Raw genomic sequence first — 23,173 nt, forward strand, 5'->3', positions numbered from 1 at the left:
CCATGAAAAACACAACTGTATTCTGGATAACACAGTACTGTCCTGCCCAAGGAAAACACACTGTATACTAGATAACACACTACAGTACTGCCCATGAAAAACATACTGTATTCTGGATAACACAGTACTGTACTGCCCATGAAAAACACACTGGATTACTGTCCTGCCCAAGGAAAACCCACTGTATACTAGATAACACACTACAGTACTGCCCATGAAAAACACACTGTATTCTGGATAACACAGTACTGTACTGCCCAAGAAAAACACACTGTATTCTGGATAACACAGTACTGTACTGCCCATAGAAAACACACTGTATACTAGATAACAGTACTGTACTGCCTATGAAAAACACACTGTATTCTGGATAACACAGTACTGTACTGCCCATGAAAAACACACTGTATTCTGGATACCACAGTACTGTACTGCCCATGAAAACACAAGGTATTCTGGATAACACAGTACTGTACTGCCCATGAAAACACAAGGTATTCTGGACAACACAGTACTGTACTGCCCATGAAAAACACACTGCATTCTGGATAACACAGTACTGTACTGCCCATGAAAAACACACTGTATTCTGGATAACACAGTACTGTACTGCCCATGAAAAACACACTGTATACTAGATAACACAGTACTGTACTGCCCATGAAAAACACACTGTATTCCGGATAACACATTACTTTACTGCCCATGAAAAACACACTGTATTCTGGATAACACAGTACTGTACTGCCCATGCAAACACAAGGTATTCTGGATAACACAGTACTGTACTGCCCATGAAAAACACACTGTATTCTGGATAACACAGTACTGTACTGCCCATGAAAAACACAACTGTATTCTGGATAACACAGTACTGTCCTGCCCAAGGAAAACACACTGTATACTAGATAACACACTACAGTACTGCCCATGAAAAACATACTGTATTCTGGATAACACAGTACTGTACTGCCCATGAAAAACACACTGGATTACTGTCCTGCCCAAGGAAAACCCACTGTATACTAGATAACACACTACAGTACTGCCCATGAAAAACACACTGTATTCTGGATAACACAGTACTGTACTGCCCAAGAAAAACACACTGTATTCTGGATAACACAGTACTGTACTGCCCATAGAAAACACACTGTATACTAGATAACAGTACTGTACTGCCTATGAAAAACACACTGTATTCTGGATAACACAGTACTGTACTGCCCATGAAAAACACACTGTATTCTGGATACCACAGTACTGTACTGCCCATGAAAACACAAGGTATTCTGGATAACACAGTACTGTACTGCCCATGAAAACACAAGGTATTCTGGATAACACAGTACTGTACTGCCCATGAAAACACAAGGTATTCTGGATAACACAGTACTGTACTGCCCATGAAAACACAAGGTATTCTGGATAACACAGTACTGTACTGCCCATGAAAACACAAGGTATTCTGGATAACACAGTACTGTACCGCCCATGTTTTTCTCATAACTTAGTATGTTTGTGGAGACAAACTGTGATTGCCGTTTGTTGTCGTCGCTTAGTCAAATGTTGCAGTTAAAAATCTTGTACAAAAATACATATCTGGTGCATAATATTTTCACAAAAGTGGATCACAGTAATAAAATTTGATGTGAAAACATGATTTCTCTGTCTGTTGCGTTTTGAGATGGAATACGTTTTAATATTGTGTCGTAGAGTGATTGTTGCCTTCTAATCCCAGTACAGGCAATACATAATACACAATACCAAGAAATACAATATCTCACACATTTACTGGAAATGGCACTACAGTAAAACATGCACACAATAACAGAATTTGACAAATTACTCAATATCAGGGTTAGTATAAACAAAAAGGTATTTAATACAATTTTTTTTTTATTTACACCGAAAAAAAAGAAGGATATACTATTCTATAAAGTTCATGGAATTTTTCTAAGACAAGAACACTCTACAAGAAAGCTTTTCTCAAGCATCCTCATCACATCTCGCCTCCCTCAGGCGGGGGATATGGAAATAAGGCAAAAATATTCTCTCATATTAAAGGGGACAAACAACATTAAAAACATCATTCCTACACGCCTACAAAACACTGTCCCTCAAAACACTGAACATTGAGAAATATATCTGTATATAATCCGTCATAAATGAACTGTAACAGCACTAATGTCCTAAATCTCGGGGTGTCACCATCTTCCCTCCTTCGTAGTCCAGCACCGGTAGCCTCTCAAGGGTTTAAAACATCCAGGAGATCATTGTCCTCAGTCTCAGGGAGTAGAACACAGCTCCAGGTCTTCTGCTGCCAGGTGACCGTTTCCATGCAGGGACATTATGTAACCAGGATATGCATGGTGATGTAATACCAAGGGGGAGGAGTCAGAGGGTTCTTCCTCCAGCGTGTTTATTGACCCAATGAAGATGGATAGAGGAGGACATCACGGGAAACAAAGGGAAGGTTCCAGAAGAGAACAGGAAACACAACACAGCGTAGTAAGGACCCAAAGAGTGAGGGACATGACATTAATGAGAGAGAGGAAAGAGTGAGAGATATGAAATGAATGAGATAGAGAGGGGAAAGAGTGAGAGATATGAAATGAATAAGATAGAGAGGGGAAAGAGTGAGAGATATGAAATTAATGAGCTAGAGAGGGGAAAGAGTGAGAGATATGAAATTAATGAGATAGAGAGAGGAAAGAGTGAGAGATATGAAATTAATGAGATAGAGAGGGGAAAGAGTGAGAGATATGAAATTAATGAGATAGAGAGAGGAAAGAGTGAGAGATATGAAAATAATGAGAGAGAGAGGAAAGAGTGAGAGATATGAAATTAGTGAGATATAGAGAGAGGAAAGAGTGAGAGATATGAAATTAGTGAGATAGAGAGGGGAAAGAGTGAGAGATATGAAATTAATGAGATAGAGAGAGGGAAAAGTGAGGGACATGAAATTAATGAGAGAGAGAGAGGAAAGAGTGAGGGACAGGAAATTAATGAGAGAGAGAGAGGAAATAGTGAGGGACATGAACTTAATGAGTGAGAGGAAAGAGTGAGGGACATGAAATTAATGAGAGAGAGAGAGGAAAAAGTGAGAGATATGAAAATAATGAGGGAGAGGAAAGAGTGAGGGACATGAAATTAATGATAGAGAGGAAAGAGTGAGGGACATGAAATTAATGAGAGAGAGAGAGGAAAGAGTGAGGGACATGAAATTAATGAGAGAGAGAGAGGAAAGAGTGAGGGACATGAAATTAATGAGAGAGAGAGAGGAAAAAGTGAGGGACATGAAAATAATGAGAGAGAGAGAGGAAAGAGTGAGGGACATGAAAATAATGAGAGAGAGAGAGGAAAGAGTGAGGAACATGGAAATAATGATAGAGAGGAAAGAGTGAGGGACATGAAAATAATGGGAGAGAGGAAAGAGAGAGAGAGATATGAAAATAATGATAGAGAGGAAAGAGAGAGATATGAAAATAATGATAGAGAGAGGAAAGAGTGAGGGACATGAAAATAATGATAGAGAGAGGAAAGAGTGAGAGACATGAAAATAATGACAGAGAGAGGAAAGAGTGAGAGACATGAAAATAACGAGAGTGAGGAAAGAGTGAGAGACATGAAAATAACGAGAGTGAGGAAAGAGTGAGAGATATGAAAATAACGAGAGTGATGAAAGAGTGAGAGATATGAAAATAACGAGAGTGAGGAAAGAGTGAGAGATATGAAAATAATGATAGAGAGAGGAAAGAGTGAGAGACATGAAAATAATGAGGGGATAGATATAAATATGGGGGGGAGAGAGAGAGAGAGAGAGGAAAGAGTGAGTCAAGTAATTACATTTTCATTCAATTCTCCCAAATTCAATATCCAAACAACTTCAAATGTAGAAAGCCAAATAAAAAGCTGAGCAGACTGGAGGGCTATCTTAGTAAGTGACTGAGAAGCCTCACCTATATATATATATAACACAGAATGGGGACCAGCCAGTCTAAGCAGACAGCAGAAACCCTGTCACTGTAGAGGGAAGACAAGAAACACAAAGTGTTGTTACAGTCTGAAGGGACAGGTGTCTGTTCATTATCATTAGTAACCAACATTAGATAAGGAGTAGCCTAGGCTACTACGCCAGTGTAGAGTAAAATAATTCATTACTAGGCTACTACGCGGGTGAAGAGCAAAATAATTAATTACTAGGCTACTACGCGGGTGAAGAGCAAAATAATTAATTAATAGGCTACTACGCCAGTGTAGAGTAAAATAATTCATTACTAGGCTACTACCCGAGTGAAGAGCAAAATAATTAATTACTAGGCTACTACACGAGTGAAGGGAAAAATAATTAATTACTAGGCTACGTAACATCCTAGAAAAATGTTCTGATCAGTTTGGTGGACAAAGCTCCACCGTGAAGGAAGTTTCTGATGAGCGTCATCAACGTCGTTGAACCGAGACCAGGCATTGTGGAATGTAGCTCCAACTACATCGATTCACCAAATACACCCCCAAAAAATGTCATTTATGAAACGCACACCTTGTACCTGTTTGGCCCCTGTAGTTGGGTGCCTTTCCTTGTTTCCTGAAATCCATACTTTTGCAATAAACGTTAATCAAATACAACTTCATTATGAAAAGGGGAGACTTTCACAAGCATCACGGTGTTCTCGAATTTGCTCTACGTCCCCCACAAGTGTTACGGGACTCATATGAAGGTAACCCATACAAATGAATGGTAGTATGGACATATATATAGATATTAAACCTTCATCTGAAGGTAACCCATACAAATTAATGGAAGTATGGAGGTAGTTTAGTGTCAACTAAAATAAGGGGTTAAATATGTAAAAAAAGAAAGAAAAAGAAATCCTGATCTTTCTTATACCTCCTAGATATATGTCAGACACTTCAACCCCCCCCCCCCACCCCATGAAAATGGAAGTCGATTTTGACTACATATTTTTGACTTATTCCACATTTTGTTATTTTACAGCTTGATTTCAAAATGGAATAAATCGTTTTTTTCCCCCTCTCACTCATCTACACACAATGTTTGCAAATGTATTGAAGATGAAATACAGATCTATCAAATTTATAAAAAATATTACATTTACATTACATTTACATTTAAGTCATTTAGCAGACGCTCTTATCCAGAGCGACTTACAAATTGGTGAATTCACCTTCTGACATCCAGTGGAACAGCCACTTACAATAGTGCATCTAAATCATTAAGGGGGGGTGAGAAGGATTACTTATCCTATCCTAGGTATTCCTTGAAGAGGTGGGGTTTCAGGTGTCTCCGGAAGGTGGTGATTGACTCCCGAGTGGCGATTTCAACTGTGAGTCTGTCTGGGAATGTCTCGAAGACCTGGATTGTAAAATATTTTCCCATGGTTCTTTCAAAAATTCTTCAAGCACTGTCAAATTTCTTGTTGATCATTGCTAGAAAGTCATTTTTCAAGTCTTGCCGTAGATTTTAAAGACGATTTAAGTCAAAACTGTAACTAGGCCACTCAGGAACATTTAGTGTTTGTCTTGGTAAGAAACTCCAGTGTAGATTCAGTGGTGTAAAGTACTTAAGTAAAAATACTTTAAAGTACTACTTCAGTCATTTTTTGGGGGGTATCTATACTTTACTATTTATATTTTTGACAACTTTTACTTCCATATCTTACTAAAGAAAATTATGTACTCCTTACATTTTCTCCTGACACCCAAAAGTACTTATAATATTTTGAATGCTTAGCAGGACAGGAAAATAGTCAAATTCACACACTTATCAAGAGAATATCTCTGTTCATCTCTGCTGACTCATTAAACACACATGCTTTGTTTGTAAATGATGTCTGAGTGTTGGAGTGTTCCCCTGTCTATCTGTAATGATGTCTGAGTTTTGGAGTGTTCCCCTGTCTATCTGTAATGATGTCTGAGTGTTGGAGTGTTCCCCTGGCTATCTGTAAATGATGTCTGAGTGTTGGAGTGTTCCCCTGGACATCTGGATATCAATAAATAAATAAAAACATAAGATAATGATGCCTAGTTTGCCTAATATAAGAAATTAATGCCTAATATAAGAAATTTGAAATGATTTGTACTTTTACATTTGATAATTAAGTATATTTTATATTTTAGCAATTACATTCAAGGGGTGTGAATACTTTCTGAAGGCACTATTATCACCGTCTCTGAAATGTGATGTGTTTGACGTCACAACGTCCTTGCTATCGAGACACATGAGTAGGATTTTTTTTTAAATACATTTTTTATTTATTTCACCTTTATTTATCCAGGTAAGCTAGTTGTGTCTCATTTACGACTGTGAACTTGGTCAAGATAAAGCAAAGCAGTGTGACACAAACAAACAACAACACAAGTTACACATGGAAATAAACAAGCGTACAGTCAATAACAATAACAGAATATGTTACACAAGGCATTATGGGTGTTGTAGTATATTGTGCTTTTCTCACCATCCTTGGTGTCCTCTGGTAGCAGAGCGTCCTGTCGGTTGCCCAGTACAAAGGCCAGAGTGGCAAGAATGGCAGCATCCAGGACCCCCAACAAGGCCAGGACAAAGGCCCAGTGGACAGAGCAGTTTCCGGAGGAGAAACTGGTTACCCCATCACCACACAGGTCCCGCATGTCCGCACAATCCCACGAGTCAGGGAACAGCACGCAGGCGAGAGCCAGGCAGAACCCTTAGAGGACGAAAACACAGTGTAGTCAGGATCCAGGCTATAGCCAGGTAGAACCCCTAGAGGACAAAAACACATGTGTAGTCAGGATCCAGGCTATAACCAGGCAGAACCCTTAGAGGACGAAAACACAGTGTAGTCAGGATCCAGGCTATAGCCAGGTAGAACCCTTAGAGGACGAAAACACAGTGTAGTCAGGATCCAGGCCATAGCCAGGTAGAACCCCTAGAGGACGAAAAACACATGTGTAGTCAGGATCCAGGCTATAGCCAGGTAGAACCCTTAGAGGACAGAAGCACAGTGTAGTCAGGATCCAGGCTATAGCCAGGGAGAAACATGCACAGAAATAAAACTTTATTATCCATTTCCACAAAGAAAATATGTATTTAAAATTATCATGTAATAAATACACATCAGAATACAACACTGGGTGGTCAAAATCAGGATTTGTTCAGCTATTTAAAGGGCCAATCTCAAGGTCAATCTCAAGGTCAATCTCAAGGCCAATCTCAAGGCCGATCTCAAGGCCAATCTCAAGGCCAATCTCAAAGCCAATCTCAAAGCCGATCTCAAGGCCAATCTCAAGGTCAAACTCTTTATAGAGATATAATGTGTACCTGCAGTAAGCTGCAGCCAAGCGCATATCTTGTAGACGGTGGCGGCGTTGCAGAATCTGAAGAGGGAGAGGCAGCCGACACTGCTCCAGACCATGGTCAGGGACATGCAAACCAGCACAGCAGGGGACTGGAAGGCTGGGAGAGGGGTCAGAGTGCTCAGTGAGCCACGACACTCTGGAACCGGCCAATCAGACTCCACACACACCTACAAACACAGTGGCATTACATCAGGGTTGGGTGGGTGTGGAGGGGGGGGTCCATGCCGTTTTCAGTAAAAATACGTGCTACTGTAACACTTTACTTAAAGTAGGCTTTATTACCTGTTAAAAGCAGACGTATGAGTCTTAAAGGGATAGCGCAACATTTATAGTTAAAAGTAGACGTTTGAGTCTTAAAGGGATAGCGCGACATTTACAGTTAAAAGCAGACGTTTGAGTCTTAAAGGGATAGCGCGACATTTACAGTTAAAAGCAGACGTTTGAGTCTTAAAGGGATAGCGCGACATTTACAGTTAAAAGCAGACGTAAGAGTCTTAAAGGGATAGCGCGACATTTACAGTTAAAAGCAGACGTATGAGTCTTAAAGGGATAGCGCGACATTTACAGTTAAAAGCAGACGTTTGAGTCTTAAAGGGATAGCGCGACATTTACAGTTAAAAGCAGACGTAAGAGTCTTAAAGGGATAGCGCAACATTTATAGTTAAAAGCAGACAATTTGTAAGTCGCTCTGGATAAGAGCGTCTGCCAAATGACTTAAATGTAAATGTAAATGTAAAGACATATGAGTCTTAAAGGGATAGCACGATATTTACAGTTAAACACAGATGTATGAGTCTTAAAGGGATAGCGCCACATTTTGGCAATGAAGCCCTTTTTCTACCTACCCTGAGTCAGATGAAAATCAAATCAAATCAAATCAAATTTTTATTTGTCACATACACATGGTTGGCAGATGTTAATGCGAATGTAGCGAAATGCTTGTGCTTCCAGTTCCGACAATGCAGTAATAACCAACAAGTAATCTAACTGACAATTCCAAAACTAATTTCTTATACACAATGTAAGGGGATAAAGAATATGTACATAAAGATATATGAATGAGTGATGGTGCAGAGCAGCATAGGCAAGATACAGTAGATGGTATCGAGTACAGTATATACATATGAGATGAGTATGTAAACAAAGTGGCATAGTTAAAGTGGCTAGTGATACATGTCTTACATAAGGATGCAGTAGATGATAGAGTACAGTATATACGTGAACATATGAGATGAATAATGTAGGGTATGTAAACATTATATTAGGTAGCATTGTTTAAAGTGGCTAGTGATATATTTTACATCATTTCCCATCAATTCCCATTATTAAAGTGGCTGGAGTTGAGTCAGTGTGTTGGCAGCAGCCACTCAATGTTAGTGGTTGCTGTTTAACAGTCTGATGGCCTTGAGATAGAAGCTGTTTTTCAGTCTCTCGGTCCCAGCTTTGATGCACCTGTACTGACCTCGCCTTCTGGATGATAATGGGGTGAACAGGCAGTGGCTCGGGTGGGTGTTGTCCTTGATGATCTTTATGGCCTTCCTGTAACATCGGGTGGTGTAGGTGTCCTGGAGGGCAGGTAGTTTGCCCCCGGATGGATACCATGCCAGCAGTTTGAAGGAAGTTGAAGGTTGTCTCCGCAGCCATTGCTAACTAGCGTTAGTGTAATGACTGGGAGTCTACAGGAACTTTCCCTTTAATGTCTTATTATAAAGGTTTTTAATACTGTATGTCTCTATGTAAGACACTATCAACTGATGTTGTTTTGTCAGGACCATAGTAAATTTAAACTCACTTCCTCAGTTGAGGACTTAAAACCTTTTTAAATAAGACACACCTACCTCGAACAGTCCCAGGGTACCAGTCTTTGGCACGGGGCCCCCTCCCTGGTAGTGAACCTCTCTGGTGCCCACCCAAGAGGGCTGTATTAGAATGACAACCTCGATGATGGCGAAGCAGAGGGTACACACAGCCCAGAGAACGCCCACCGCCCGGGCGCTACGGATAAACTCTGTCTGGTAGAGACGAGCTACCTCAGCGGTGTGGGGGGTCATCGCCATAAGTACTGAGGGGGTGAACGGGAAAAGGGGGAGTGGTCAGGGAGGAGAAACAATATCAACAACAGTAATAACAACAACAACAATAGCAACAACAACAATAGCAACAACAGTAATAACAACAATAGCAACAACGGTAATAACAACAACAACAATATCAACAACAGTGATAACAACAATAGCAACAACAACAACAATATCAACAACAGTAATAACAACAACAACAATAGCAACAACAACAATATCAACAACAGTAATAACAACAACAACAATAGCAACAACAACAATAGCAACAACAACAATATCAACAACAGTAATAACAACAACAACAATAGCAACAGCAGTAATAACAACAACAACAATAGCAACAACAACAATAGCAACAACAGTAATAACAACAACAACAATAGCAACAACAACAATAGCAACAACAGTAATAACAACAATAGCAACAACGGTAATAACAACAACAACAATATCAACAACAGTGATAACAACAATAGCAACAACAACAACAATATCAACAACAGTAATAACAACAACAACAATAGCAACAACAACAATATCAACAACAGTAATAACAACAACAACAATAGCAACAACAACAATAGCAACAACAACAATATCAACAACAGTAATAACAACAACAACAATAGCAACAGCAGTAATAACAACAACAACAATAGCAACAACAACAATAGCAACAACAGTAATAACAACAACAACAATAGCAACAACAACAATATCAACAACAGTAATAACAACAACAACAATATCAACCACAGTAATAACAACAACAACAATATCAACAACAGTGATAACAACAATAGCAACAACAACAATATAAACAACAGTAATAACAACAACAACAATAGCAACACCGGTAATAACAACAACAACAACATCAACAACAGTAATATCAACAACAACAATAGCAACAACGGTAATAACAACAATAACAACAACAACAATATCAACAACAATAACAACAACAGTAATAACAACAACAACAATAGCAACAACAACAATATCAACAACAGTAATAATAACAACAACAATAACAACAACAACAATATCAACAACATGGCAGGGAAAGGCGAGATTCGTGACAGTCCTGCTGAAAGGTGAATTAATCTCCCAGTGTCTGGTGGGAAGCAGACTGAACCAGGTTTTCCCTCTAGGATTTTGCCTGTGTTTGACTCCATTCCATTTCATTATTATCCTGAAAAACTCCCCAGTCCTTAATGATTACAAGAATACCCATAACATTATGCAGCCACCACAACGCTTGAAAATAAAGAGAGTGTGTCACGAGTCCGACTGAGGGTGGTTCCCTTTCCCGGGCGGGTGGCGCTCGGCGGTCGTCGTCACCGGCCTATTAGCTGCCACTGATTGTCTTTCCTCCTCCTCCTTGTATGTTTAGTGGTAGCACCTGTTTATGTTTAATTAGTTTGTCTTTATTAGACAGCCTGTCACAACTTCTGCCGAAGTCGTTGCCTCTCCTTGTTCGGGCGGTGCTCGGCGTTCGACGTCATCGGTCTTCTAGCCATCATTGATCCTTTTTTCATTTTCCTTTGGTTTTGTCTTGTCTTCCCACACACCTGTTTTCAATCCCATTCATTACCTGTTGTGTATTTAACCCTCTGTTTCCCCTCATGTCTTTGTCAGAGATTGTTTTATTGTCAGTATAGTGTGATTGTTGTATAGGTGCGCGTCGGGTCCTCGTACCCATGTTTGGTTTGTTTGTACATTTAGTGTTATGGAGCAGACTCTTGGAACTTTATTAAAAGACTCCATTTTACACTCAGTTTGACTCTCCTGCGCCTGACTTCCCTGCCACCTATTACACCTATGCATGACACAGCCGGCCCGGCTGGTTGTTGTGCGGGATTATTTCAGTGTAACCTTCGGCTCTGTTGTAGAGGTACGTGTTAGTGCCTGGTCGTGATTTTTTCCGTTGTACATTTTGATTCCCTGTGTTTGGGAACGTAATTATTGTGGGCACCCTGTGGTGCGTTGGTGCTATTAAAGACGCACAGCATTGAACTCTCTGTCTCCTGCATTTGACTCCACACCCACGACACCCGGAGCGTTTCAGTGTGGTACTAAGTAAAGTGTTGTAATTGATTTGCCCCAAACATAATACTTTGTATTCAGGACAAAAAGTGATTTGCTTTTCCACATTTGTTGCAGTATTACTTTAGTGCCTTGTTGCAAACAGGATGCATGTTTTGGAATATGTTTATTTTGCACAGGCTTCCTTCTTTTGTCATGTAGATTAGTATTGTGGATTAACTATAACGTTGTTGATCCATCCTCAGTTTTCTCCTATCACAGCCATTCAACAAAAACATCTCTGAAGCTGGAGACTCTTACCTCCCTCACTAGCTTTAAGCACCAGCTGTCAGAGCAGCTCACAGCTCACTGCACCTGTAAATAGCTCATCTGTAAATAGCCCATCCAATCTACCTCATCCCCATACTGAATTTATTTATTTATCTTGCTCCTTTGCACCACAGTATCTCTACTTGCACATCATCTTCTGCACATCTATCCCTCCAGTGTTTAATTGCTATATTGTAATTACTTCTCCACTATGGCCTATGTATTGCCTTACCTCTCTTATCCTACCTCATTTGCACATGCTGTATATAGAATGTTCTACTGTATTATTGTATGTTTGTTTGTTTATTACATGTGTAACTCTGCTTAGCTTTTTCTTGTCCAGGTCGCAGTTGTAAATGAGAACTTGTTCTCAACTAGCCTACATGGTTAAATAAAGGTGTTCTCAACTGGCCTACCTGGTTAAATAAAGGTGTTCTCAACTGGCCTACCTGGTTAAATAAAGGTGTTCTCAACTAGCCTACCTGGTTAAATAAAGGTGTTCTCAACTAGCCTACCTGGTTAAATAAAGGTGTTCTCAACTAGCCTTACCTGGTAAAATAAAGGTGTTCTCAACTAGCCTTACCTGGTTAAATAAAGGTGTTCTCAACTAGCCTGGTTAAATAAAGGTGTTCTCAACTAGTCTACCTGGTTAAATAAAGGTGTTCTCAACTAGCCTGCCTGGTTAAATAAAGGTGTTCTCAACTAGCCTACCTGGTTTAATAAAGGTGTTCTCAACTAGCCTACCTGTTTAAATAAAGGTGTTCTCAACTAGCCTACCTGGTTAAATAAAGGTATTCTCAACTAGCCTACCTGGTTAAATAAAGGTGTTCTCAACTAGCCTGGTTAAATAAAGGTGTTCTCAACTAGCCTACCTGGTTAAATAAAGGTGTTCTCAACTAGCCTACCTGGTTTAATAAAGGTGTTCTCAACTAGCCTACCTGTTTAAATAAAGGTGTTCTCAACTAGCCTACCTGGTTAAATAAAGGTATTCTCAACTAGCCTACCTGGTTAAATAAAGGTGTTCTCAACTAGCCTGGATAAATAAAGGTGTTCTCAACTAGCCTACCTGGTTAAATAAAGGTGTTCTCAACTAGCCTACCTGGTTAAATAAAGGTGTTCTCAACTAGCCTACCTGGTTAAATAAAGGTGTTCTCAACTAGCCTACCTGGTTAAATAAAGAAATTAAAAAAAACTCCATAACAGTTTTAAAGTCAACATTGGTCTCATGGTGAAATCCCTGAGCAGTTTCCTTCCTCTCTGGCAAATGAGTTAGGAAGGACACCTGTATCTTTATAGTGACTGGTTGTGTTGATATCCCATCCAAAGTGTAATTAATAATTTCACCATGCTCAACGGGGATATTCAATGTCTGTTTTTGTTTTTACCCATCTACCAATAGGTGCCCTTCTTAGCGAGACATTGGAAAACCTCCCTGGTCTTTGTGGTTGAATTTGTGTTTGAAATTCACTGCTTCGACTGAGGGATCCTACAGATAATTGTATGTGTGGGGGTACAGAGATGAGGTAGTCATTTAAAAATCATGTTAAACACTATTATTACACACAGAGTGAATGAGACTTATTATGTGACTTGTTAAGCACATTTTTACTCCTGAACTTATTTAGACTTATTTCCTTTAGTATGTTCCTCCTAACCCTACCACCCTTCCTCGAATTAGAGTAAACTAATGGACACTTAGGCTTCTACTTCCTGTTTGTGCATTCTGAAAGAATTCAGATCCTCCTGGTTTTAACCATATTTTGTTATGTTACATCCTTACTCTAAAACGGATTACAAAAACTGTTTCTAAATCAATCGACACACAATACCCCATAAATGACAAAGCACATTTTTTAAATATATATTTTTAATGGTTGTAAAAATGTACTCAAAATAAAATAACTTTAACATCACATTTATAGTACATACTATATACATTTTAACAGACAATGTATTTCCAATATTTATCTTTTGTTTGTTTTTAATCCCATCCTTCAGCTCCCCTCAACCCCTCCCATCTATCTCTGACCACCATCCAGTCCCATCCTTCAGCTCCCCTCAACCCCTCCCATCTGTCTCTGATCACCATCCAGTCCCATCCTTCAGCTCCCCTCAACCCCTCCCATCTGTCTCTGATCACCATCCAGTCCCATCCTTCAGCTCCCCTCAACCCCTCCCATCTGTCTCTGATCACCATCCAGTCCCATCCTTCAGCTCCCCTCAACCCCTCCCATCTATCTCTGACCAACATCCAGTCCCATCCTTCAGCTCCCCTCAACCCCTCCCATCTATCTCTGACCACCATCCAGTCCCATCCTTCAGCTCCCCTCAACCCCTCCCATCTGTCTCTGATCACCATCCAGTCCCATCCTTCAGCTCCCCTCAACCCCTCCCATCTGTCTCTGATCACCATCCAGTCCCATCCTTCAGCTCCCCTCAACCCCTCCCATCTGTCTCTGACCACCATCCAGTCCCATCCTTCAGCTCCCCTCAACCCCCCCATCTGTCTCTGACCACCATCCAGTCCCATTCTTCAGCTCCCCTCAACCCCTCCCATCTATCTCTGACCACCATCCAGTCCCATCCTTCAGCTCCCCTCAACCCCTCCCATCTGTCTCTGACCACCATCCAGTCCCATCATTCAGCTCCCCTCAACCCCTCCCATCTATCTCTGACCACCATCCAGTCCCATCCTTCAGCTCCCCTCAACCCCTCCCATCTATCTCTGACCACCATCCAGTCCCATCCTTCAGCTCCCCTCAACCCCTCCCATCTATCTCTGACCACCATCCAGTCCCATCCTTCAGCTCCCCTCAACCCCTCCCATCTATCTCTGACCACCATCCAGTCCCATTCTTCAGCTCCCCTCAACCCCTCCCATCTATCTCTGACCACCATCCAGTCCCATCCTTCAGCTCCCCTCAACCCCTCCCATCTATCTCTGACCACCATCCAGTCCCATCCTTCAGCTCCCCTCAACCCCTCCCATCTATCTCTGACCAACATCCAGTCCCATCCTTCAGCTCCCCTCAACCCCTCCCATCTATCTCTGACCACCATCCAGTGCCATCCTTCAGCTACCCTCAACCCCTCCCATCTATCTCTGACCACCATCCAGTGCCATCCTTCAGCTCCCCTCAACCCCTCCCATCTATCTCTGACCACCATCCAGTCCCATCCTTCAGCTACCCTCAACCCCTCCCATCTATCTCTGACCACCATCCAGCTCCCCTCAACCCCTCCCATCTGTCTCTTAACACCATCCAGTCCCATCCTTCAGCTCCCCTCAACCCCTCCCATCTATCTCTGACCACCATCCAGTCCCATCCTTCAGCTCCCCTCAACCCCTCCCATCTGTCTCAGATCACCATCCAGTCCCATCCTTCAGCTCCCCTCAACCCCTCCCATCTATCTCTGACCACCATCCAGCTCCCCTCAACCCCTCCCATCTATCTCTGACCACCATCCAGTCCCATCCTTCAGCTCCCCTCAACCTCTCCCATCTATCTCTGACCACCATCCAGCTCCCCTCAACCCCTCCCATCTATCTCTGACCACCATCCAGCTCCCCTCAACCCCTCCCATCTATCTCTGACCACCATCCAGTCCCATCCTTCAGCTCCCCTCAACCCCTCCCATCTATCTCTGACCACCATCCAGTCCCATTCTTCAGCTACCCTCAACCCCTCCCATCTGTCTCTGACCATCATCCAGTCCCATCCTTCAGCTCCCCTCAACCCCTCCCATCTATCTCTGACCACCATCCAGTCCCATCCTTCAGCTCCCCTCAACCCCTCCCATCTATCTCTGACCACCATCCAGTCCCATCCTTCAGCTACCCTCAACCCCTCCCATCTATCTCTGACCACCATCCAGCTCCCCTCAACCCCTCCCATCTATCTCTGACCACCATCCAGTCCCATCCTTCAGCTACCCTCAACCCCTCCCATCTGTCTCTGAACACCATCCAGTCCATTCCTTCAGCTCCCCTCAACCTCTCCCATCTATCTCTGACCACCATCCAGTCCCATCCTTCAGCTACCCTTAACCCCTCCCATCTGTCTCTGACCACCATCCAGTCCCATCCTTCAGCTCCCCTCAACCCCTCCCATCTATCTCTGAACACCATCCAGTCCCATCCTTCAGCTCCCCTCAACCCCTCCCATCTGTCTCTGACCACCATCCAGTCCCATCCTTCAGCTCCCCTCAACCCCTCCCATCTATCTCTGACCACCATCCAGTCCCATCCTTAAGCTACCCTCAACCCCTCCCATCTATCTCTTAACACCATCCAGTCCCATCCTTCAGCTCCCCTCAACCCCTCCCATCTATCTCTTAACACCATCCAGTCCCATCCTTCAGCTACCCTCAACCCCCCCATCTGTCTCTGACAACCATCCAGTCCCATCCTTCAGCTCCCCTCAACCCCTCCCATCTCTCTCTTAACACCCTCCAGTCCCATCCTTCAGCTACACTCAAACCCTCCCATCTATCTCTTAACACCATCCAGTCCCATCCTTCAGCTCCCCTCAACCCCTTCCATCTATCTCTGACCACCATCCAGTCCCATTCTTCAGCTACCCTCAACCCCCCCCATCTGTCTCTGACCACCATCCAGTCCCATCCTTCAGCTCCCCTCAACCCCTCCCATCTATCTCTGACCACCATCCAGTCCCATCCTTCAGCTACCCTCAACCCCTCCCATCTATCTCTGACCACCATCCAGTCCCATCCTTCAGCTCCCCTCAACCCCTCCCATCTATCTCTGACCACCATCCAGTCCCATCCTTCAGCTACCCTCAACCCCTCCCATCTATCTCTGACCACCATCCATTCCCATCCTTCAGCTCCCCTCAACCCCTCCCATCTATCTCTGACCACCATCCAGTCCCAGCTCCCCTCAACCCCTCCCATCTATCTCTGACCACCATCCAGTCCCATCCTTCAGCTCCCCTCAACCCCTCCCATCTATCTCTGACCACCATCCAGTCCCATCCTTCAGCTACCCTCAACCCCTCACATCTATCTCTGACCACCATCCAGTCCCATCCTTCAGCTACCCTCAACCCCTCCCATCTATCTCTGACCACCATCCATTCCCATCCTTCAGCTCCCCTCAACCCCTCCCATCTATCTCAGATCACCATCCAGTCCCATCCTTCAGCTCCCCTCAACCCCTCCCATCTGTCTCTGACCACCATCCAGTCCCATCCTTCAGCTACCCTCAACCCCTCCCATCTATCTCTGACCACCATCCAGCTCCCCTCAACCCCTCCCATCTATCTCTGACCACCATCCAGTCCCATCCTTCAGCTACCCTCAACCTCTCCCATCTATCTCTGACCACCATCCAGTCCCATCCTTCAGCTACCCTCAACCCCTCCCATCTATCTCTGACCACCATCCATTCCCATCCTTCAGCTCCCCTCAACCCCTCCCATCTGTCTCTGACCACCATCCATTCCCATCCTTCAGCTCCCCTCAACCTCTCCCATCTATCTCAGATCACCATCCATTCCCATCCTTCAGCTCCCCTCAACCCCTCCCATCTATCTCTGACCACCATCCAGCTCCCCTCAACCCCTCCCATCTATCTCTGACCACCATCCAGCTCCCCTCAACCCCTCCCATCTATCTCAGATCACCATCCAGTCCCATCCTTCAGCTCCCCTCAACCCCTCCCATCTATCTCTGACCACCATCCAGTCCCATCCTTCAGCTATCCTCAACCCCTCCCATCTATCTCTGACCACCATTCAGTCCCATCCTTCAGCTCCCCTCAAACCCTTCCATCTATCTCTGACCACCATCCATTCCCATCCTTCAGCTCCCCTCAACCCCTCCCATCTATCTCTGACCACCATCCAGCTCCCCTCAACCCCTCCCATCTATCTCAGATCACCATCCAGTCCCATCCTTCAGCTCCCCTCAACCCCTCCCATCTATCTCTGACCACCATCCAGTCCCATCCTTCAGCTATCCTCAACCCCTCCCATCTATCTCTGACCACCATTCAGTCCCATCCTTCAGCTCCCCTCAACCCCTCCCATCTATCTCTTAACACCATCCAGTCCCAACTCTATTCAACCCCTCCCATCTATCTCTTAACACCATCCAGTCCCAGCTCTATTCAACCCCTCCCATCTCTTAACATCCCTATTGGACTTCTATTTGCCATATACTTTTCAACTGTGCTGGGATGTTTCACAAAAGTTCCGAACCTTTCTATACTCATAGTTTCTACAGGTTGTAAATGAATGATAAACATTTTTGCTGCAATTATTATTATATTATTGATCGATTTGACTATGACTTTTCACATCACCAAGCAGTGCTATTTGCTGAGTTTTCCCCAGGTAAATGTTGCCATAGCAAAGGAGTTGAATACTTATTGACAAGACATTTCAGTTTTTAATTCATTTGTAAACATTTCGAAAAACATCATTCCAATTTCACATTATGGGGTATTGTGTGAAGGAGGCCAGTGACAAAACAATTCTAAATCGAAACAATTTTAAATTCAAGATCAAACAACAAAATGTGGAAAAAATCCAAGGGTCTGAATACTTTCTGAAGGTTCTGTATGTATCTGATATATATATGACATAATGTACAGAGAGAGACAGACAGACAGTACAGAGGCACACAGAAACACACAGACAGACAGACAGACAGACAGACAGTACATAGACACACAGAGACACAGAGACACAGACACACAGAGAAACAGAGACACACAGACACAGAGAAACAGAGACACAGAGACACAGAGAAACACACAAAGACACAGAGACACACAGAGACACACAGTACAGACAGACAGACAGTACAGAGACACACAGAGACACAGAGACACAGAGACACAGAGACACACAGTACAGACAGACAGTACAGAGACACACAGAGACACAGAGACACACAGTACAGACAGACAGACAGACAGACAGACAGACAGACAGTACATAGACACACAGAGACACAGAGACACAGACACACAGAGAAACAGAGACACACAGACACAGAGAAACAGAGACACAGAGACACAGAGAAACACACAAAGACACAGAGACACACAGTACAGACAGACAGACAGTACAGAGACACACAGAGACACACAGAGACACAGAGACACAGACACACAGAGACACAGAGACACAGAGACACACAGTACAGACAGACAGTACAGAGACACACAGAGACACAGAGACACACAGTACAGACAGACAGACAGACAGACAGACAGACAGACAGACAGACAGACAGACAGACAGACAGACAGACAGACAGACAGACAGTACATAGACACACAGAGACACAGAGACACAGACACACAGAGAAACAGAGACACAGAGACACAGAGAAACACACAAAGACACAGAGACACACAGAGACACACAGTACAGACAGACAGACAGTACAGAGACACACAGAGACACACAGAGACACAGAGACACAGACACACAGAGACACAGAGACACAGAGACACACAGTACAGAGACACACAGAGACACAGAGACACAGAGACACACAGTACAGACAGACAGACAGACAGACAGACAGACAGACAGACAGACAGACAGACAGACAGACAGTAAATAGACACACAGAGACACAGAGACAGACACACTGAGAAACAGAGACACAGAGATACAGAGAAACACACAGAGACACAGAGACACACAGTACAGACAGACAGACAGTACAGAGACACACAGAGACACAGAGACACAGAGACACAGACACACAGTACAGACAGACAGACAGACAGACAGTACAGAGACACACAGAGACACTGAGACACACAGTACAGACAGACAGACAGACAGACAGACAGACAGACAGTACATAGACACACAGAGACACAGAGACACAGAGACACAGAGACACAGAGAAACAGAGACACAGAGACACAGAGAAACACACAGAGACAGACAGACAGACAGACAGAGACACAGAGACACACAGAGACAGACAGACAGACAGACAGACAGACAGACAGACAGACAGACAGACAGACAGACAGACAGACAGACAGTACAGAGACACACAGAGACACAGAGACACAGACACACAGAGAAACAGAGACACAGAGAAACACACAGAGACAGACAGACAGACAGACAGACAGACAGACAGACAGACAGACAGACAGACAGACACAGAGACACACAGAGACAGACAGACAGACAGACAGACAGACAGACAGACAGACAGACAGACAGACAGACCAGAGACACACACACACAGTACAGAGACACAAAGACAGACAGACAGTACAGAGACAGACAGTACAGAGACAGACAGTACAGAGACAGACAGACAGACATACAGACAGACAGACAGACAGACAGACAGACAGACAGACATGAATCATACAGACAGACAGATGGACCACAGCGGTGTATGAAGGGTTTCTACACAAAGATACAATGCATAATCTCATGTTCAAAAAATTACCTCTATCTAACGGAAAGAAAATATTAAAAGCATCTATCAATGGTTTGAAAAAAGCTATGCAACGCAAACAATGTCACAGCATGCAAACATATGTAAGAATCTATAGATGGTTCACCTTTCCGCTGCTAGCAGCAGACTGCTGTGGTTCCGTCCCCTTAATGTAGATCGACCAACCAGAAATCAGACCAGATTTAGATTACGAATGCCGAGAGGATCTGGTCCCGAACGAACGAGGGAGTGATGGAGAAATAGACCATTTGAAAAGCGAGACTCTCTGTTTCTCTCCGTGGAATGATGGAGGCTGGATGAACAACATCATGCACAGGCCCAAACCATCAGCATCACGGAGAGATTATCTCCGTCACAAACGGAAAGAGGAGAGCAGGGAGGGGAGGGGGGTTAGACACAGACTGGAAAGGAGGGAGAGCTAGAGAGGCTGAGAGAGGCAGGACAGGATGGAAGGTTGGGAAGGGGGGGGGGGGTGGGTAAAAGTGAGTGGGAGGGAGAGGCATTGAGAGTGTGTCATAGTGGTTCTGTTGGGGGATGGGTTTCCTCTATTACAGAATGCTGCAGCAATGAGCACTGAAACAGAATGACCACAGAGAGACAGAGGAGAGGCAGAGAGACAGACAGAGGAGGCAGACAGAGGAGACAGTCAGAGGAGAGACATAGAGACAGACAGAGGAGGCAGACAGAGGAGAGAGACAGAGGAGAGAGACAGAGGAGAGGCAGAGAGACAGACAGAGGAGGCAGACAGAGGATACAGTCAGAGGAGAGACAGATAGACAGACAGAGGAGGCAGACAGAGGAGAGAGACAGAGGAGAGAGACAGAGGAGAGAGACAGAGGAGAGGCAGAGCGACAGACAGAGGAGGCAGACAGAGGAGACAGTCAGAGGAGAGTCAGAGAGACAGACAGAAGAGGCAGACAGAGGAGAGACAGATAGACAGACAGAGGAGGCAGACAGAGGAGACAGTCAGAGGAGAGACAGATAGACAGACAGAGGAGGCAGACAGAGGAGAGAGACATAGCAGAGAGACATAGGAGAGAGACAGAGGAGAGAGGCAGAGGAGAGAGGCAGAGGAGAGAGGCAGAGGGAGCTAGAAGTAGAAAATGTGATTTTTCCCTGTCTTCTTAGATACAGAACCAGGAGAAAGGAAGGGAGACATTAGATTTGAAAAAAAAGATGAGCGATTTATGTGTGTAAATCACTGTGTTGAGAGTATACAACACTCCTTAATTTCTTCATTATTCTGTCCATCTTTTGGCTGAAGAGCGAGAGTGGTTAACTGTCCTGTGATGGATCATCGATCACACACTGTGATGACACACACGCACTGCTGTGACCTTGGATGAGCCGGCCCTGAGGACAGAATTCTGATTAGGATTCAGGTCTGTCCCTGGTTACCACACAGGGAGAAGTAGCACAGACTGTCTCCTCTTTACCTTGATATATGTTGTCAAAAATGACAACTTCGTCAACCTTGAACCAGCACTGTGAGTGGGTGTGTGATGTGTGTGTGTGGGGGGGGGGGAGGAGAGATGAGATGGTGGGAGAAGGAAGCAGAGATGAGATGGAGGGAGGAGGAAGCAGAGATGAGATGGAGGGAGGAAAGATGAGATGGAGGGAGGGAGGAGCGATGAGATGGTGGGAGGGAGGAGAGATGAGATGGAGGGAGGGAGGAGAGATGAGATGGAGGGAGGGAGGAGAGATGAGATTGAGGAGAGATGAGAAGGAGGGAGGGAGGAGAGATGAGAAGGAGGGAGGGAGGAGAGATGAGATGGAGGGAGGGAGGGAGGAGCGATGAGATGGAGGGAGGGGAGATGAGATGGAGGGAGGGAGGAGTGATGAGATGGAGGGAGGGAGGAGAGATGAGATGGAGGGAGGGAGGAGAGATGAGATGGAGGAGAGATGAGAAGGAGGGAGGGAGGGAGGAGAGATGAGATGGAGGGAGGGAGGAGAGATAAGATGGAGGAGAGATGAGATGGAGGAGAGATGAGAAGGAGGGAGGGAGGAGAGATGAGATGGAGGGAGGGAGGAGAGATGAGATGGAGGAGAGATGAGAAGGAGGGAGGGAGGAGAGATGAGATGGAGGGAGGAGAGATGAGATGGAGGAGAGATGAGAAGGAGGGAGGGAGGAGAGATGAGATGGAGGGAGGGAGGAGGAGAGATAAGATGGAGGGAGGAGTGATGAGATGGAGGGAGGAGAGATGAGATGGAGGGAGGGAGGAGCGATGAGATAGAGGGAGGGAGGAGAGATTAGATGGAGGGAGGGAGGAGAGATGAGATAGAGGGAGAAGGAAGCATAGATGAGATGGAGGGAGAAGGAAGGAAAGGGTACCGAGTCAGTTGTACAGCTGAATGCATGCAACCAAATTGTGTACTCCACAATTAACTCAACCCTTCTGAATCAGAGAGGTGGATGCAGGATTAGCCTGATTGCTGGAGGGCACAGAGTTACATAACCACATTGAGATCTAAGGAGGGAGATGCATCAATGGTCAGTTTGTGTCACGAGGGAGGAGAGTAACTACAATGTTCCCAGCTTTCCTCCTCTAATACTCTCCACCTCCTCTAATACTCTCCGCCTCCTCTAATACTCTCCATCTCCTCTAATAATACTCTCCATCTCCTCTAATAATACTCTCCATCTCCTCTAATACTCTCCGCCTCCTCTAATACTCTCCACCTCCACTAACAATACTCTCCATCTCCTCCGACCATACTCTCCATCTCGTCCGACAATACTCTCCAACTCCTCCGACAATACTTTCCACCACCTCCGACAATACTCTCCACCTCCTCCGACAATACTCTCCACCTCCTCCGACAATACTCTCCACCTCCTCCGACAATACTCCCCGCCTCCTCCGACAATACTCCCCGCCTCCTCTAATAATATGCTCCACCTCCTCTAA

The 23,173-nt window shown here is 44.3% G+C and overlaps 1 protein-coding gene across 3 annotated transcripts; it reads right to left on the reverse strand.

The window, feature by feature from the left end:
• Nucleotides 1-1,675: 1,675 nt before the first annotated feature.
• lhfpl4b (LHFPL tetraspan subfamily member 4b) lies at nt 1,676-20,674 on the reverse strand. 3 transcript variants are annotated; one of them, XM_064922035.1, is made up of 6 exons: nt 20,371-20,674; nt 9,198-9,421; nt 7,322-7,526; nt 6,480-6,707; nt 3,963-4,026; nt 1,676-2,662 (listed from the first exon to the last, which is right to left on the reverse strand). In XM_064922035.1, exons 2-5 carry the CDS (start codon nt 9,414-9,416, stop codon nt 4,001-4,003), a joined length of 678 nt encoding a protein of 225 aa, XP_064778107.1. In that variant the 5' UTR covers nt 9,417-9,421; nt 20,371-20,674; the 3' UTR covers nt 1,676-2,662; nt 3,963-4,000. The 3 variants fall into 3 exon arrangements, with proteins under 3 accessions (XP_064778107.1, XP_064778106.1, XP_064778105.1); XM_064922034.1 differs by having other exon boundaries at nt 1,676-2,935; XM_064922033.1 differs by having other exon boundaries at nt 1,676-3,043.
• Between the last annotated feature and the right edge of the window lie 2,499 nt (nt 20,675-23,173).

This window comes from Oncorhynchus masou, chromosome 18, assembly GCF_036934945.1.
Source record: "Oncorhynchus masou masou isolate Uvic2021 chromosome 18, UVic_Omas_1.1, whole genome shotgun sequence".
Classification (NCBI taxonomy): Eukaryota; Metazoa; Chordata; class Actinopteri; order Salmoniformes; family Salmonidae; genus Oncorhynchus; species Oncorhynchus masou.

Coding starts and splice junctions, on each gene's coding strand:
- lhfpl4b (XM_064922035.1), bottom strand. CDS start 9,416: ATGGCGATGACCCCCCACACCGCTGAGGTAGCTCGTCTCTACCAGACA. Junction 7,527..9,197: donor GTACCCTGGGACTGTTCGAG/GTAGGTGTGTCT, acceptor CTGTGTTTGTAG/GTGTGTGTGGAGTCTGATTG. Junction 4,027..6,479: donor ACCAGAGGACACCAAGGATG/GTGAGAAAAGCA, acceptor TTCCCTCTACAG/TGACAGGGTTTCTGCTGTCT.